Source organism: Schistocerca americana, chromosome 2 (genome assembly GCF_021461395.2).
Source record: "Schistocerca americana isolate TAMUIC-IGC-003095 chromosome 2, iqSchAmer2.1, whole genome shotgun sequence".
NCBI classification, from domain to species: domain Eukaryota; kingdom Metazoa; phylum Arthropoda; class Insecta; order Orthoptera; family Acrididae; genus Schistocerca; species Schistocerca americana.
The window spans coordinates 247,181,748-247,201,060 of NC_060120.1; the positions used below are offsets into that span (position 1 = coordinate 247,181,748).

Genomic DNA, 19,313 nt, shown 5'->3' on the forward strand with positions numbered 1-19,313 from the left:
TTCACCACTCTATGACAAACCTGTGACTGTACTTGATGCCCTTATTTGGTGTGGTCCCACACACTTTATCAATATCATGGGACGAGTCACACGAGTATTTTATAAACAATTCCCTTCGTAAACTAATTGTACTTTCCCAGTATATTGCCAGTCAAGTGAAATCGCTATCGGCTTGTTGTGTGACTAAGCCTATGGGATAATTTTACATCCCCACAAACATATCCAGCTGTTTGTGTGAGATCGCTGATTCCAATTGTGACTCATTGATACTGCAGTTATAGGACACTCCGTTCTTTCGAGTTGTGAAGTGCATAATAATTTTACACATTTAAAGAGAGATGCTAACCCTTGTGCCAATAAAATATTATCAAACTCTGTCTGAATATTTGTGAAGTTTCTTTCAAACAGTACTTAATTACTGATAACGTCAGCATAAACGAAAAGGCAGAGGTTATTGTTGTCTGACAGGTCACTTATATACAAAGAACAGCAAGGTGCCCAACAGAATTCCCTTGAACTTACCTGGATTTACTTCCGCATATGCTGATGACTCTCTATCCAACATGCTGCTACCTCCCTATCAACAAATCCACAGTCCAGTCACAAACATTTGAAACCCCCATATGATGCTACTTCCATTAATTACTCTGTATCACAAAGTCTCGGGACTTTGTTTGCAAACTGTAATAAATACACTGTATAATCATTTACTGGGCTCACCATATTTGTATATATTTCCTTGCAGTAATGTAGAATTTGTTCTGTGCGTATTTTATGCAGTGTAGCTGAAATGCCGCTTCTCTGAAGAATTTCTTTTGTAACTTCAATTGATATTCATTTGCTTGATACTAATTTGCCAAGTTTAGTTTTTGATTTAGAGTTCTGTATAACTTTTGGATTGATTTTATTATCTTTTGTTTTATCTAACTGCTTCTAAGGCTTACCACAGACTGTCTAATGGCTGCCTCAAAGAATTATTGTCACTAGCAAAACAATAAGATTTATTTTTGATCTACCAACTCTAAACCCTTCTTGTTCTTTTGCATCCATTTATTTAAATTCTTGTTCTAAGAAACGTTTAAAAACTCTTCTAAAATCTGCGTATGGCAACTGTAACTTTTATACCTCTACAATTTATGCACTCATATTTTTCCCCCCTTTTTTATGTTTTATTGAAATGTATCCTCTTTTCCAATTACTAGGTACAACCTCAACAATCAAACAGTTTTCGAAAAGGTTTTTTTAATATTTCATGTAATTTATCGGTATCAGATTTTAATAATTTCGCAGGACTGCCTCCAATTTCTCTAGCTCTACAATTCTCTAAAAGTTTTATTGCTTCTCTGACTACTTCTGTCTCAGAAGGATGTACTAATTTGTTCCACCATCTGTTGGTCCATTACATTCACTCAGAATATTGGGCAATTCTTATGTTAATAGCTATAAAACATATTTTTCCCGTGAATAATCTACTTAATATGCTTCGTTCATTTAGAATTACTTCTTACATTCTTTATTGTAAACCCTATTTCTGTACTGCTTGTCCCTACAAGAAAATATTCTACTTTTTGTCATGATTGTCTTTTACTTGTACTGGAGATCAATGAATAGTAATAATAATAATATTAATAATAATAGTAATAAAAGATAGATCTTTTTCGCTACTACATAATGTAATATAAGAAAGTATAATCGCAATGAATGAATCCTAAGTTGAACGGTGTTTCTTATTTTGCACCTCCTGATACGTGGGTGAAACAATAGCGACAGGATAGAACGGAAGTGCTCCGCACGTGTGCCGGATGTTACTGAATGCTGCAGCTGCCGTCTGAATACCATCTTGGTGCTAACGACACCAGGACGCACACCTGTCGCTGAGAATGCAGAATAGCTACCTCAGCGGATACTGCACGCCCCGCTATGAACACGCAACCGATAAGGCTGCGATGTTTTCCAGGTTGGGATATTAGAAGCTAACTCTTGCCTGAATGGATGTGTCTCACGACCTATATAAGAAACGACGAAGTGACAAAACCTTGTATTTCGTCGGCGTCCTCTGAGCAGCAGCCAGCATGTACCGGCGGTCCATCTCCCTTCTGATGCTGCTAGCCACGTGCTTTGGTAAGCAAAGTGATCCGTTAATTCTGGGTGTTGTTGTCTTAAGTCCGGAGACTTTTTTGATACGAATCTCCACGCTAGTCTACCCTGTTCAAGGCTCTTCATCTCTGGATAACTTCAAAAAAGATAAAAACAAAAGCTTACGACGCTCAGGTATGTGTCGGGGTATTTCGTCACCACACAGCTCTCCCGGCCCTTTTGCAAACTTTGTGGATGACTACTACATCCTACATCCACCTGAAGCTGCTTGCTGTAGTCAACTTTTGGTCTCCCTCACTATCTCACCAACCCCCCCCCCCTCTCCTCCACCGTAGACACCTTCCTCCACTTACAGATTAAGTATATCTTGTTGCCTCTGGCTGTGTCCTATCGAATCATTTTTTAGTTTTGTCAAATTGTGCAACAAAACATCACTTTCTCAAATTCGATTCAATACCTCTTTGTTAGTGACTCGATTGACTCATTTAATCTTCAACATTCTTTCGTAATACCAAATTGCAAAAGTTTCTATTTTCACCTTGTCTCTATTGCTACTGTCAGTATTTCATCTTCATAAAACGCAACCTTAGACTCCACACAAATGCGTTATGAACAGACGCAATAACAAATACAGTAATATTCGGGTTTAATGCAGTTCGCTTTTCTGTTGCTTTGGAAATGTCCGTTTCACATGTGTTTTACTTTTTCCGCCATAAGTTATTTTGCTGACCAAAAAGGTAAACCCGTCTACCACTTCCAGTGTCTCATTTTGTAATCTAATTCACGCAGCATCATCTAAAGTAAGCCGACCAACCACCATTGCAGTACCGTATATAAAATAAGAGTATTAAACTGTTATTAATGTCATCGTATAATATCTTTTCACGACCCTGATCATTTCATTCAACTAATCCTACAAGGAATTTGAGGTTGCAAAAACTGACATAATGTGTTTTATATCGACCGTCTGGATTGCATGTATCTGTAAAATTGTGACTGGTTTCGGTTCCATCAAACCATCTTCAGAACTGAGTGTTTCGGCTAAAAACGTAACCCATCAGCTTCTACAGGTAAATTTACATGCCATGTCAACACACGTAATTTTAACGCTTTTAAAATTTTGAAAGTTTTTGAATTTCAGGATATGGATCCAGAATTAAATAAAAAGGTGAAAATATCTATGAGGTATAGAAGCGCCAAAGAAACTGGTATAGGCATTCTTATTCAAATAAAGAGATATGTAAACAGGCAGAATACGGCGCTGCAGTCGGCAACGCCTATATAAGACAAGTGTCTGGCGCAGTTTTTAGATCGGTTACTGCTGCTACAATGGCAGGTTATCAAGATTTAAGTGAGTTTGAAGTTGGTGTTATATTCGGCGCACGAGCGATGGCATGCAGAATCTCCGAGGTAACGGTGAAGTGGGGATTTTCCCGTACGACCATTTCACGAGTGTACCGTGAATATCAGGAATCCGGTAAAACATCAAATCTCCAACGTCGCTGCGGCCGGAAAAAGACCCTGTAAGAACGGGACTGGCCGGCCGAAGTGGCCGTGCGGTTAAAGGCGCTGCAGTCTGGAACCGGAAGACCGCTACGGTCGCAGGTTCGAATCCTGCCTCGGGCATGGATGTTTGTGATGTCCTTAGGTTAGTTAGGTTTAACTAGTTCTAAGTTCTAGGGGACTAATGACCTCAGCAGTTGAGTCCCATAGTGCTCAGAGCCGTTTGAACCAAGAACGGGACTAACGACGACTGAAGAGAATCGCAAGTGCAACCCTTCTGCAAATTGCTGCAGATTTCATTGCTGGGCGATTAACAAGTGTCAGTGTGCGAACCATTCAACAAAACATCATCGACATAGACTTTAAGAGCCGAAGGCACACTTGTGTACCATTGATGACCGCACGACACAAAGCTTTACGCCTCGCCTGGGCCCGTCAACAGCGACATTGGACAGCTGATGGCTGGAAACATCTTGACTCGTCGGACGAGTCGCGTTTCAAATTGTATCGAGGGGATGGACGTGTACCGATATGGAGAGAAACTGACGAATCCATGGAGCCTGCATGTAAGAAGAGGACTGTTCAAGGTGATGGAGGATCTGTAATGGTGTGGGGCTTGTGCAATTTGAACCCTGATACGTCTAGATACGACTCTGATAAGTGGGACGTACGTACGTATCCTGTCTGATCACTTGCATCCATTCATGTCCATGTGCATTCCGACGGATTTGGGCAATTCCAGCAGGACAATGCGATACCCCGCACGTCCAGAATTGCTCCAGAGGGGCTCCAGGAACACTCTTCCGAGTTTAAACACTTCCGCTGGTCACCAAACTCTCCAGACATGAGCATCTGGGATGCCTTGCAACGTGTTGTTCAGAAGAGATCTCCACCCTGTCGTACTCTTGATTCCTTTTTTATACAATCAAAAGCCATTTTTCACAGTATGTGCCACAGTTTCTTCTTTTACCACTCGCTTTTCCTGCCATAGAAGCTAAACTATCTGAAAAATGATCTGGACACCCCAATGTAATGCGGAATGGACCACTAGATTTCACGGAAGGCGGACCCGCGGAGGCGGGGAGTATATTATGTAGTCAGTGGAGAAGCAGTGACAGCAGAACGGGTTGATCAGGAGAGTTCAGTGATTTCGAACTTTGACTTGTCATTTGATGTCAGCTGAGTAACAAGTTCATCAGAGACATTTCAAGTCTGCGATGTGACTGTGAAGTGGAAACGTGAAGAAATAGATACAGCTGTACCGAGACTAGACAGACCTCGTGTACTGACAGACAGCAGCCCCAGAGCATTTCGGATGGCGATTGTAAGAAAATCTTATGAAGTCAACGGAAGGAATCATTCGTGAGTTCTAAAGACCTACACCAGTCCAGGTAGTACAAGGACTGAAAAGGGTACAGCGGTCGAGAGGCTCCTCGTAGGCCACACATTTCTGTTGTCAGTGTTGAACGAGATTAGAGGCGGTGTAAAGAGCGACGGTCCTAGACAATGGATAGCTGGAAACGAGTGATTCAGAGCGATACAACACGTTGTACCTTGAGGTAATACGATGGAAGCGTTTGGGTTTGACGGATGCCCGAGAACGTGTAGTGGCAACACTGAACTACCGAGGAAGTGGCGCTACCGTATGGGGCTGTTTCCGTGTTTAGGTTGTAGGCCCCTTATGGAGTTTAAGAAAACGCTAAAGGCCGAAGGATATGACCACATTTTTGAGCATTGTGTACTGTAAGCAGCCCGGAGACGTTGGCTGTATCAGCGCGACATTGCAGCGTATCGTAAAGCTGCATCTATGAGGAAATGGTTTGTAACATTCCTTAGATAAACTGGCCTTCCCAGAGTCCACCCTGCACTAAGTGGAATATCTTTGGGCTATGTTAGAACGTCGACTTCGCTCCAGACCCTAGCGTCCAACACCGCCATCTTCTCTGGTTTCGCCGGGCGTTGTTTTTATCTGTATCTACTTATTTCTTGGTAATAAGACTTCTGAAGAAGGCCCATTTATAAGGGTTCAAAACTAGGTAAAGAGTTTTGACTACTACCTAATCCGACTGGTGACTTTTTTTATTCCATATATTATATTTGCACATTTTCTGCTGCAACCATGGTTAAGAGCCTAATATCTATTACGCATGGCGATATATTAAAGTTTCTTGTGCATTTTTTATTTATGTTAGCGACTGAAAGCTCGTGAAGTCAAGATCGCACACAAATTCTTCTTTATTTGAATTGATTACTAGCTTCGGCTAACAATTTAGCCATCTTCAGATCTAAGATATAAAACAGACTTTTTCATGTTAGCGACATACAACAGCTTACAGAACTGTACATAATATTGTAGCAGTATTCAGGAGTATACACGGTGATTCTTATTAACGATTAAAAAACCTCCTAAACGACTTAGATGGCACTGAGACACGTAATTTAATATAAGACACATGGGGTCGCAAATGTCGTGAAGTACCTCAAAAGTGGATGGCTAGTGCTGATAATGTGACGTCACCACATGACATACCTCACCACACGTGCAGTGATTGAGCCTATCTGTCTGTCGCACCTGATCATTCCAATTCAAGTATTGCCGTCGGTATGGCTCTGAGCCCACATGGGCAAATTTGCGCCAGGGACTCAGACTTCGAATTTTGCGTCTGGCAGGCAGAATTTTTTGCATTTCCAAGGGGGAGGTTACCATGAGAAAAAGATTGAATAATCAACGAAAGGATAACGTTCTACGAGTCAGGGCGTGGAATGTCAGAAGCTTGAACGTGGTAGGGAAACTAGAAAATCTGAAAAGGGTAATACAAAGGCTCAATCTAGATATAGTAGGGGTCAGTGAAGTGAAGTGGAAGGAAGACAAGGATTTCTGGTCAGATGAGTATCGGGTAATATCAACAGCAGCAAAAAATGGTATAACAGGCGTAGGATTCGTTATGAATAGGAAGGTAGGGCAGAGGGTGTGTTACTGTGAACAGTTCAGTGACCGGATTGTTCTAATCAGAATCGACAGCAGACCAACACCGACAACGATAGTTCAGGTATACATGCCGACGTCGCAAGCTGAAGATGAACAGATAGAGAAAGTGTATGAGGATATTGAAAGGGTAATGCAGTATGTAAAGGGGGACGAAAATCTAATAGTCATGGGCGACTGGAATGCAGTTGTAGGGGAAGGAGTAGAAGAAAAGGTTACAGGAGAATATGGGCTTGGGACAAGGAATGAAAGAGGAGAAAGACTAATTGAGTTCTGTAACAAATTTCGGCTAGTAATAGCGAATACCCTGTTCAAGAATCACAAGAGGAGGAGGTATACTTGGAAAAAGCCGGGAGATACGGGAAGATTTCAATTAGATTACTTCATGGTCAGACAGAGATTCCGAAATCAGATACTGGATGGTAAGGCGTACCCAGGAGCAGATATGGACTCAGATCACAATGTAGTAGTGATGAAGAGTAAGCTGAAGTTCCAGACATTAGTCAGGAAGAATCAATACGCAAAGAAGTGGGATACGGAAGTACTAAGGAATGACGAGATACGTTTGAAGTTCTCTAACGCTATAGATACAGCAATAAGGAATAGCGCAGTAGGCAGTACAGTTGAAGAGGAATGGACATCTTTAAAAAGGGCCATCACAGAAGTTGGGAAGGAAAACATAGGTACAAAGAAGGTAGCTGCGAAGAAACCATTGGTAACAGAAGAAATACTTCATTTGATTGATGAAAGGAGGAAGTACAAATATGTTCCGGGAAAATCAGGAATACAGAAATACAAGTCGCTGAGGAATGAAGTAAATAGGAAGTGCAGGGAAGCTAAGACGAAATGGCTGCAGGAAAAATGTGAAGACATCGAAAAAGATATGATTGTCGGAAGGACAGACTCAGCATATAGGAAAGTCAAAACAACCTTTGGTGACATTAAAAGCAACGGTGGTAACATTAAGAATGCAACGGGCATTCCACTGTTAAATGCAGAGGAGAGAGCAGATAGGTGGAAAGAATACATTGAAAGCCTCTATGAGGGTGAAGATTTGTCTGATGTGATAGAAGAAGAAACAGGAGTCGATTTAAAAGAGATAGGGGATCCAATATTAGAATCGGAATTTAAAAGAGCTTTGGAGGACTTAAGGTCAAATAAGGCAGAAGGGATAGATAACATTCCATCAGAATTTCTAAAATCATTGGGGGAAGTGGCAACAAAACGACTATTCACGTTGGTGTGTAGAATATATGAGTCTGGCGATATACCATCTGACTTTCGGAAAAGCATCATCCACACAATTCCGAAGACGGCAAGAGCTGACAAGTGCGAGAATTATCGCACAATCAGCTTAACAGCTCATGCATCGAAGTTGCTTACAAGAATAATATACAGAAGAATGGAAAAGAGAATTGAGAATGCGCTAGGTGACGATCAGTTTGGCTTTAGGAAAAGTAAAGGGACGAGAGAGGCAATTCTGACGTTACGGCTAATAATGGAAGCAAGGCTAAAGAAGAATCAAGACACTTTCATAGGATTTGTTGACCTGGAAAAAGCGTTCGACAATATAAAATGGTGCAAGCTGTTCGAGATTCTGAAAAAAGTAGGGGTAAGCTATAGGGAGAGATGGGTCATATACAATATGTACAACAACCAAGAGGGAATAATAAGAGTGGACGATCAAGAACGAAGTGCTCGTATTAAGAAGGGTGTAAGACAAGGCTGTAGCCTTTCGCCCCTACTCTTCAATCTGTACATCGAGGAAGCAATGATGGAAATAAAAGAAAGGTTCAGGAGTGGAATTAAAATGCAAGGTTAAAGGATATCAATGATACGATTCGCTGATGACATTGCTATCCTGAGTGAAAGTGAAGAAGAATTAAATGATCTGCTGAACGGAATGAACAGTCTAATGAGTACACAGTATGGTTTGAGAGTAAATCGGAGAAAGACGAAGGTAATGAGAAGTAGTAGAAATGAGAACAGCGAGAAACTTAACATCAGGATTGATGGTCACGAATCAAAGAAGTTAAGGAATTCTGCTACCTAGGCGGTAAAATAACCAATGACGGACGGAGCAAGGAGGACATCAAAAGCAGACTCGCTATGGCAAAAAAGGCATTTCTGGCCAAGAGAAGTCTACTAATATCAAATACCGGCCTTAATTTGAGGAAGAAATTTCTGAGGATGTACGTCTGGAGTACAGCATTGTATGGTAGTGAAACATGGACTGTAGGAAAACCGGAACAGAATCGAAGCATTTGAGATGTGGTGCTATAGACGAATGTTGAAAATTAGATGGACTGATAAGGTAAGGAATGAGGAGGTTCTACACAGAATCGGAGAGGAAAGGAATATGTGGAAAACACTGATAAGGAGAAGGGACAGGATGATAGGACATCTGCTAAGACATGAGGGATTGACTTCCATGGTACTAGAGGGAGCTGTAGAGGAAGACAGAGATTGTAATACGTCAAGCAAATAATTGAGGACGTAGGTTGCAAGTGCTACTCTGAGATGAAGAGGTTAGCACAGGAAAGGAATTCGTGGCGGGCCGCATCAAACCAATCAGTAGACTGATGACAAAAAAAAGACAGTCATTTATTTACTTTGAGGTAAGACTTGTTGCCGGCAGGTGTGGCCGAGCGGTTCTAGGCGCTTCAGTCTGGAATCGCGCGACCACTACGGTCGCAGGATCGAATCCTGCCTCGGGCTTGGATGTGTGTGATGGTCTTAGTTAGGTTTCAGAAGTTCTAAGTTCTAGGGGACTGATGACCTCAGCTGTTAAGTCCCATAGTGCTCAGAGCCATTCTCTGGTTTCCGCTCTTGTGGAGGAACTGGCTGTCATTCCTCAATAAACATTCATGTCGTCTCACTGAAAGTGTCTCCGGAGAATTGGAGCTCTCATTAGGGCGCTGGACACAGCCCACTATAATGTCCTCTAACAGCTGTCTGGATACTTTTGATCAGAGAGATTATTTTTCCCTCACCAACCTTTTCCTCGGGCTAACTCATATCTTCCTACATAGAATCAAATTATTTGTGGCAGCCTGATCTCCGAAAACCCCCTCAAGTGACCAAATCACGATAATAATTTCTCCTCTATAGCAACACATGATTTTTTCTCCCATTCCTACTCTCTTAATTTCTCCCGTCCTAATTTAATCTTGAAAAGTCCTACCTCAGCTTCGTTTCCAAACGTCTTTTTCTTGGCTGCTTGTTCTTAAATTTGGGTATTTATTGAGATGCCATACAGCTGAAAGTGCTGTCCATAAATGACGAACGTACGGATCCTTGTCCTTTCCCACAGGGTATCGTTTAGTTGTCTTGTTATGGCTTTTACTAGTCACTCTTCATGGGGTTCATATATTTCGTCAGTTTGTGTGAAAGAAAAATTGCGGTGTTTAGGAAAGATATGAAATACAAGGTAATTATCAACATGGATGGGAATATACCTCAGAGAGTAGCCAAAATAGATTACGTGAAATCGTGACTTGCAAGTAAGTAGGATAATGATTTGAAACGATAAAAAGTGGAGTTGACTCTCCTTGCGAAATAAGATGTGACCACTGAAGACGTATCTTACCACCCTGATAAAAATATTGAAGTAATAACCACCATCAAACACAGGACAACGGCATATTCTGGGGAATTCCACCGAAGTGAAACGTACAACTTTATGGAACTCGTCACTGAAGAAAAGTTAGAATGTTGACTTAGGAGCTGAAGAAGAGCTTACCTGACGAAGAATCTCTGAAAGTGGCTCGACACCCAGCACTCACTGCCCCATTGATCAGAACAACTGAGAATGTAGGAATGTACTCTATTATTGTCACCAATATTCAATGAAAAACAAATCGTTCAAGCTCAGTAGTTCTTTTGTATTTGAGCTTCTTTTGAATTTTCAAGCAATGACTCATCGTGTACAAATAACTTACAGGAATGCATCTGGGTGATGGCGTCGACAACAGCCGATATTTCGACAGGAACACTCCCTGACGTTTTCAGGGCAGAACTGCAACAAGTGAGAGATGTGTAAGGGAATTTAAAACCTCGGTTTCTCAGAGAAAATCCGGAAAGATAACACTCGCAACCACTGTTAACACTAGCGCCATCACGAACCATAGATAACCTGACGTTGGAAGGTATCGATGGTGAAATTGACAATCAACAGGTGACGGAGCATTAACTCTGTCTCTCTGTTTTTTGGAAAGAGAGAGAGGTGGATTCCACCATCTCAGATCAGGATCCTTTTAGGTTCCGTAGAGGATGATCTTGATTTGCGTAAGCCGTGTGTCTAGCGTATTCCTTGCAGATGTGGCATGTCATGTATTGGTCAGAATATCGGGACTGTGGAGGACCGGTGTACTGAGCACACACACGCTTACAACAGCCGAGCAAATCTACCACCGTAGAACATTGTCTTGGCACTGGTCATCCTGTGGAGTATAACAACACGGAGAATCTGGCATGCACTTCCAGGTAGTGCGTAGTATTATTAAGGAAGCTGTTGAAATTAAATTAGCAAGTAACCTTACAAACAGAGATGGTGGTTTCCGCTCAAATTGTGCTTGGAATACTGCTCTCTCCCTCGTCAGAAAACAGAAGGTCCGAGTTTATGCTCCCTGACCTGTTGATTATTAATTTCACTATCCGTAATTTCTGATGTGCGTCATCTTTGGTTTGTGAGGGCGCCAGTGTTTACAGTGTGTGTGTGTGTGTGTGTGTGGGTGGGTGGGTGTGTATCTTCCCGGAGTTTCTCTGAAACCCGAGGTACTAAATTCCCTTGCACAGCGCTTACTTAGAGCTGTTTTACCTTGAAAATGGCAGGGTGTGATCCTGTCAGAATATCGGCGGCTGTCGACGACATCACCCGGCTGGATTCCCGTAACTCATTTGAACATTGTATATACCGGAAGAAACTAAGGTCTCACGTGGCTTAGCCTGTTTACAAAATACCTGCTACTCATTCCCGTGTTCAAGGTGATTTTTTCCACCGTATATAAACTACAGGGATTGATCGATGAGAGGATACGGAACAACAAAGGTCTGATGAACTTACGTCCGGAAATGCATGGTTTCCATGCTAGAGACCATTTATTCAATCATACATTGTTACTGCGGTCTAATAAGCGTTGTACCATGCTGCCACAGTTACAGTATGTGTTGAAAATGGCTTCCATGTGCCTCAAGGCGTGTACGGACCGTGGCATGTTCTGTCACACACGTTCACATCAGCCAGGCTCATCTGAACAGCGTCAAAGGCAGTATGGCACAGTGTCTCCACATGTGGAATGGGCTCTGCATACATAATACTTTTGAGATGGCACCATAACCAGAAACCGCACGGGGTTGAGATCCGGTGAACGAGCAAGCGACGTGGAAGGAAGACTGGTCCCAAAATACGTTACCAATTATCCCGACCTACAAATTCCGGCTGCACCGATGATGATGATTCGCTGTCACCATACCATGGGGATTCTCGTACATAAACAGACGCAGAGATGAACGATATGAAAGTTGAAGATACCACTCCACATAAAAGCAGCCTCATCTGCGAATAGGATGAATGACACAAATCAGGAATCGTGATTGCCTGATGAACAAACCAGTGACAAAACTGCTCCCGATGTAGAAAGCCTGACAGTTGTAAGCCCTGTTCGCGCTGTAAGTGGTAAGTGTAGTAACAGTTGTCGTGGAGAACGTTCCACACGATCGTCTGGCTTACACTGTGCTGGCGGGTCAACTGCCACGGCGGTCGCCTTCCACAGTAATAATCACATTTTCCTCCAAGTCTAGTGTCCGAAGATTTCGTGTATGTCCTTCGTGATTTCCTACTTCTTGAAACAACCCTGTCTCAGACAAACGGCGAAAGACTGTTGCCAACAATGAATGCTGTGATTGTTGTAGGCGGAGATACGTCTCCTGATACAATCTTGCTGCCCGCCGCCCGTTGACATTTGCATTTCCGTAAGTAAACACCTTATCGGCAAGCTCTCGATTCGAGTACGGAACCATTGTATACAATGCTGTATCATGTCCACTACAAGGTGAGTCGGCAAGAGAAGTGAATCGGACTAAACATTAGCGATGACTATGGCAAGAGAGGGCGCTAGTGAATGACATATGAGGGGAACAGTACCAGCCTCTAGGAGGAGACCATGGACACTGTAACTGCGGCTGCATGGTACAGCGCGTATTAGAACGCAGTCTCTGCGATAAGGTATGAATGAAAAAATGGTCTCTAGCATGGAAACCTTGCATTTCCGGACAAAAGTTCGTTAGACCTTTTTGGTTTCACATTCTCTCATTGATCAAGCCCTAGCGTTTGTACACGGAAAAAATGACCCTGTAGTGTACATGTGGTTGACGTCACTGACTTATTTTGAACTGGGCAGAACTAAATTGTGCCTCACGCTGGGTTTACGTTTCGTTTTGCAGCGGAATTTTACCCTCTGCATGAGATCGCCGTTCACGATCCAAAGTCGTTCGACCTGCTCTACAGCTCCACTTCGGGGCCTCACAACGAGTCGTGGAACTTCGCGGCGCCTGTTAAACTCACCGCTGTCATCCTTCCGTCGCAGGTCTTCAACTTCAACTCTGGAGGTACGTGGCGACTTAAACCCTCACACGAACAAACAATCCTGTCGGAGGAACATCCGCAACTGAGCACTATAGCACAGGTTGAAAATATCGCTTCAGTTGTAAGGTTCTTTTTACTGAAAATACGACCGGTTTCGGGCTCTTATATACCGATCATCAGAAGTCATAACTTTGTGCGCTTGGGCCACAGCACATAGTTATAACACCTGATGATGGGAATTTAAGAGCCCGAAACCAGTAGTGCTTTAAATAAGAAGAACCTTCCATCTGAAGCGGTATTTTCAACCACTGCTGTCACAAGAAATTGTGTTGGAAATGTAAAAAGGGGCAGTATTATCCGTCGAAATCTCGTCTGCCCATGTATGTGTGTGTGTGTGTGTGTGTGTGTGTGTGTGTGTGTGTGTGTGTATGTGTGTGTGAGTGAGAGAGAGAGAGAGAGAGAGAGAGAGAGAGAGGGTGGGAGGGAGTAAATACAGAGACAGCCTGAAGCTTAATGATAAACTTTCAGTTGAGCAGAGCTGTTGAGTCCCAATGTGGATACGCTGTTGTTCAGAAAAGCCGCAAGGCTGTGTTATGGTGACAGGTACCCCAGCTCAGCTAAAACTTGAATAAAACTCCTTTTGAAATACGAGTATGTGTGTGATTTGTTACCCATCAACGTTATTTATCTGTAAATACTTTAGAGTAGAATTTTTCTTTGAAGTTTTCTTCTTCTCAGCATGGCCCGCAGCTTGCATAATGTCATAATGTGACATCTTCTTTATACTTTTGAAACTTAGGTGCAAATAGTTTATTCCTTGTTGTTGTTTTTACATATTTAGCCAACTACAGCTTATCTCTGCCTGCTAAAGAGGTAAAACAAAGTAGTCAGGCAATGATTTTTTATTTCTTTAAGCTCAATCACCAATCAAAGAATAGTCATAAAAATCAAAGAATAAACCAGATTGTCCGTGCGCTCGTCGCCAAAGAATAATGCTGTGCATCACTGTGCATTCACAGATGTTCTTCTGGCGACTCCCACACGTAGGTTCAGACAATTTTGTTTCGTCATTTGAGTAATTTCCAAGTGTTCCTGTTGAAAGCACATTTAAATATCATTTTATTTTACGTTTATGTAACAGTACTACGAGGTTTCTATGTTGTATTATGGTTACGTCTAGGTGGACTGACGTGCATAAAACATCTCGGAATGCAATTTCTTTTATTTACTACATTGCTAATGAAGACCACGAATTTACCTTCTATAGAAATTTCGTTTTATTTTTTTGAAAGTTATCAAATGACAGACGTTGCATTGATGCATTATGTTTACAAGTAAATTATATCTTAGGTAGTCATAGATATTTTGTGCCAAAGATATTTTGCCGTTTTGCGTGCATTACTTTAGTTTTTCTACTATGTTATTAAAGTTTTACAGATAATTTATTTGTTTGAGGTCCATTTATTCGTTTAAAATGTCGTTTGTGTGTGTGTAAATTTCTAGCTCTTCCAAAATGTTCATGCTTCGGGATTTTGCTATTCTATGTAGAATTTTCAAGTTTTTACCTACACTTGAGAAATAAAAACCTTAGAGTGAACACAATCGAAAACGGTTTGAAAATTCTAAATAGGATATCAAAAGGTCAAACCATGAACAATCTGGAATAACTAGAAATTTGTACATACACAAGTATATATCCGGATGACATTTTAAATGAATAAATGGACCTCAAACATAAAAATTATACGGAAAACTTTAATAACATACGAGAAAAAGAAAAGGAATCAACACAGCATGATAACAAAGTACAATTGACAACTTTAAGATCGTATGTCTACACAACGCAAAATATCTCTGGCAAAAAATATCTCTGATTGCCTATGATGTAATTTACTTGGAAAAATAATGCGTCAATGGAACGATCTGACATTTGACAACTCTAAAAAAAAAATAAAAAGCAATCGAAATTTCTACAGAAGGTAAATACGCGCCTATATTAACAACGTAGTAAATAAAAAATTACGTTCCTAGATGTTTTGTGGACGTCACTCCATCTAGACGTAAATATAAGATGAAATTCGAATAGTGCTGTTACACAGACGTAGAATAAAATGAAATATAAATGTAATTTCAAGAGAAACACTTGAAAATGGCACAAATGCCGAACCAAGCTTGATGTGAACCTAAGTAAAACAATAAGAAATAAATTATTTGCAGGTAATTTTGTAAAAGTATAAGGAAGAGTTTCTTTGAAGGGGCACAGAACAGGACGATTTTGCGGTGATGATACAAACCTTCAGGGATAATGGAGGAGGGAGAATATATCTACGTGAGGTAAGGGACCGTGCTCCAGGAACGACCGCGTCGAAAGTTGTAAGCGGAAATTTCTCTGATACCTCTGACAGTGGAATACATTTACCGGTACTTAGATTGTTGGGTAACCAATCCCGGCAAGCACTTCATTCGTTAACAGATGTGATTCCAAGCTGATGGAGACCCACCTTACTTTGGGCTGAGGGTTCTTCAACATGTGAATCAGAGATTCCCTGAAAAGTGGGTAGGCAGAGGGCATGCTGATTTTATGAAGAAACAGTAACAAACCGGATGAATTATTACGCATTACACTCTAGACCCGTCCGGAAGCGAGTTAGCATACAGATTCCGGGATGCGGGGAGCCATGACGATTCCGGATCGCATCCACATGGCGGATTAGCGATTAGGGCCGGAGTGCCGGCCAGCCTGGTTGTGGTTTTCAGGCGGTTTCATCCGACTAGGTGAATTCTGGGCTGGTTATCATGGCCCGCCTCAGGTACACGATTCACAAAAGCTTCGGAAACTTTCTCACACTTCCACAGGGGACAATACAACACACAGACAGGTGTGGAACACATTCCGACCCAAGACTGAAGGGGTGCCGACAAGTGGGCATCCAGTCACTCTCTGTCACCCACAGCCGGACGGAGTGGCCGAGCGGTTCTAGGCGCTTCAGTCCGGAACCGCCCGACCCCTACGGTCGCAGGTTCGAATCCTGCCTCGGGCATGGATGTGTGTGATGTCCTTAGGTTAGTTAGGTTTAAGTAGTTCTAAGTTCTAGGGGACTGATGACCTCAGCTGTTAAGTCCCATAGTGCTCAGAGCCATTTTTTGTCACCTACACTGCCAAATCCAGATTAAAATGCCGATCCTGTGAAGACACGGGATATGGGCAGGAAAAAGCAGAAGACTTTTGTTGACACATTCCGTAAACAATCCTTATGAATCGCGGAAATTTTCCCTGTAGATTTCGCGCCCTTGAAGATGCGATGTTGAAGCACCATCAATATATACTGCTTGACACTTGCTAAGGAACAAACTTGTTTTTGGACAGGAATAATCACAGGCAATGATGGATGGCGTGAACCACAGTACATACGTAATAGAGGTGGAGTGATATATTTATAACGACAAATAGTACAGATATCACCACATGAGAAAGTAGAATGAGAGATATAAATAACTTTCATGTTCGATGCGGGTTCAAATCCCAACACTAAGGTTGACATCGGACTCTCCATAAGGAATATGTCCTCCTCGTGCACTAATGCACATTTTCACCTATTGTTAATGCTGGCAATTTTTGAGGAGTCCTTAAGGGATATTGTCCTACTCCCCTCTCAAAGCAGTTTTAATTCTTACACTGTTCATAGCGAAAAACGTACGCCAAGAGCATCCCTGGCATGGTACCTAGGGTTTAGGTCTGGAGAGTATGCAGGCCATTCGATGCCTTTAATATCTTCACTATCCAGTGTGTCTGACCCCCCAGCGGTCCTATGTAGGCTGGCGTTTTCGTCGATAAATAGAAAGTTAGGAGTTACCTCTCTCCTAACAGACGGACATGACTCAGAATACTACTACGGTACCTCGCGCTATGATATGCAGCTGAGTACGCCACTGTGCATAATGCCTACCCACACCATAACGCCTAGGCCATACCGATGATTTTCATGATTAGTCTGTGGTATGTAAGGTGTTCCCTTCTCTCTTCATACTAACTAGTGACCAGTATCACTCGCCACAGTGAAATGGGATTCGTTGGAAAATATCATTCTGCACCACTGTTTCTGATGCTAAACAACATGAACACTACACGAACAGACTCTTTCTCAACAATGGCGTGGCTGAAGTGGGATGCATGTAACGAGCTTCCGAGCATACAGTCAAGCCTGATTTAATCGCTACGAAATGGTTGTGGCGTAGACACGTGTAATGGTAGCGGTTGTAAGATCTGCTACGATCTGTCTAGGTATGAGATGTCTGCTTATTTTCGCCACTAAGGCTACCTGTCGATCCGCTAGCCGTGAGGCGGTCGATCAGCGACTATCAGCATTCTTTTGCATGGCATTTTCACCTACAGCGGCGTTTTTTCAATTGCGAGATGACGCTTTTGTACACACCCATTGCTGTGGCCACTGTAGTGACACTTTCACCAGCTCTGAGCCGTCCAACTGCTAGTCGACGATCGTAGGCACTCAAATGATATCTTGCAGACATGCTGCCATACCACACGGAATGTAGCACTAATCGGTTCCATTATAGCATTGGCCAGATACTGTACTGCATGAACTGTCGAATGTACACAAAACGTTCGTCCACAGGTTTTGCTGCAGTTAGCCTGTCCCACCCTCTACTGGATGGGAGTTCCTTACCAAGTTCCAGCGGTTCCTTAACAAGTGTCAGTTGTTCCTTAGCAAGTGTCAGTTGTTCCGTAACAAGTGTCAATTGCTCATGTCAGCTGCTACTTAGGATCAGTTGTTCCTTAACGGGTGTCTGTTGTTCCTTAACACAAATGTCGGTTGCTACTCAACAAGTGTCAGTTGTTTCTTAACAAGTGTGAGTTGTTCCTTAACAAGTGTCAGCTGTTTCTTAGCAAGTGTCAGCTGTTTCTTAGCAAGTGTCTGTTGTTCCTTAACAAGTGTCAGTTGTTCCTTAACAAGTGGCAGTTGTTCCTTAGCACGTATCAGTTGTTCCTTAGCAAGTATCAGTGGTTCCTTAGCAAGAGCCAGTTGTTCCTTAACAAGTTTCAGTTGTTCCTTAGCATGTATCAGTTGTTCCTTAGCAAGTATCTGTTGTTCCTTAACAAGTGTCAGTTGTTCCTTCACAATTGTCAGTTGTTCCTTAACAAGTTTCAGTTGTTTCTTAGCAAGTGTCAGTTGTTCCTTAACAAGTGTCAGTTGTTCCCTACCAAGGGTCAGTTGTTCCTAAGCAAGTGTCAGTGGTTCTTTACCAATTGTCAAGCAGTGTACTTTACACAGCAAAATAGTCCCATTTTTTTAAAAATATCAATACTCCATCGTTTGTTTTGTGCTGCAGGTCTTTGGCCAGGCGGGACATATGCAGAGAACTTGCAGGTCCTGGTGTACCAGACACAACTGGCCTCCGATGCAGAAGACGAGGTCACTGTTCTAGTAGGCTCAGGATCGTTCAACGGAAGCGTCCACTTCGGCCAGGAGCTGCGTATCGCCGTGACAACTGAATACGCCACAGCTATCCCAGTCGCAGAGTACGTGACTTCAATCAATGGCTACAGCTACACCTTCAGCATCATCTTCGGTAGCACAGGTTTCTACCCTTGGTACAACAGCAGGGTCCTCACGGCGTATTCCGCTGTCGAGCAGTCAACGAATGTGGCTGGCATAGCCCTCGGCATTGCCTTTAGTGACGGCTAAGACACTGTGGCAGTGGGATCGTTACCATTACTGCAGTGTCGGACTATGCTAGGTACCAGTTATGCACTGATATCCGCCAAGAAACTAATTCGCCAGCCTGAGTGCTTATAAATTATAATAATGCTAAGCCAATATTTTTTAAGCTCTGCTTAAGTGTAACGAGACACACAATTAGTATACGATATCTGCAGCAAAGCAGGGGAATAAAAATATTAAAATAGTATTGTTTTCTATTTAGGCATAAGACTGATATATTTTAACTGCCACCGATGACCAATGCTTTTTTTTTGGTAGAGTGAAGTGCCATAGAACTGTGCTAGCTTCAGTGTAAATATTAATAATAAAATATTCTTGTGTAAGACTCATAATTACGTCACTTCTGCTTAACAGCAGAGATTTTTTTTCTTTTCCCTCTGATTACAGAAGCATTGCTGTT

At 42.3% G+C, this 19,313-nt stretch overlaps 2 protein-coding genes across 3 annotated transcripts in view; one reads left to right on the forward strand and one right to left on the reverse strand.

Annotated features, from left to right (window-relative positions):
• LOC124595519 (adenylyl cyclase 78C-like) overlaps positions 1–19,313 on the reverse strand; it is a 736,208-nt gene that overhangs the window by 264,088 nt on the left and 452,807 nt on the right. The gene's annotated exons all lie outside the window — the stretch shown is intronic.
• Positions 1,988–19,245, forward strand: LOC124595522. Its single transcript, XM_047134291.1, has 3 exons — positions 1,988–2,121; positions 13,031–13,195; positions 18,522–19,245. Exons 1-3 carry the CDS (start codon positions 2,073–2,075, stop codon positions 18,875–18,877), a joined length of 570 nt encoding a protein of 189 aa, XP_046990247.1. The 5' UTR covers positions 1,988–2,072; the 3' UTR covers positions 18,878–19,245.

Excerpts from the sequence above, each read along its gene's own strand:
- LOC124595522 (XM_047134291.1), top strand. The coding sequence starts at position 2,073 with ATGTACCGGCGGTCCATCTCCCTTCTGATGCTGCTAGCCACGTGCTTT. Across the intron at positions 2,122-13,030 it reads GCTGCTAGCCACGTGCTTTG|CGGAATTTTACCCTCTGCAT; the intron begins GTAAGCAAAGTG and ends TTCGTTTTGCAG. Across the intron at positions 13,196-18,521 it reads CTTCAACTTCAACTCTGGAG|GTCTTTGGCCAGGCGGGACA; the intron begins GTACGTGGCGAC and ends TTTGTGCTGCAG.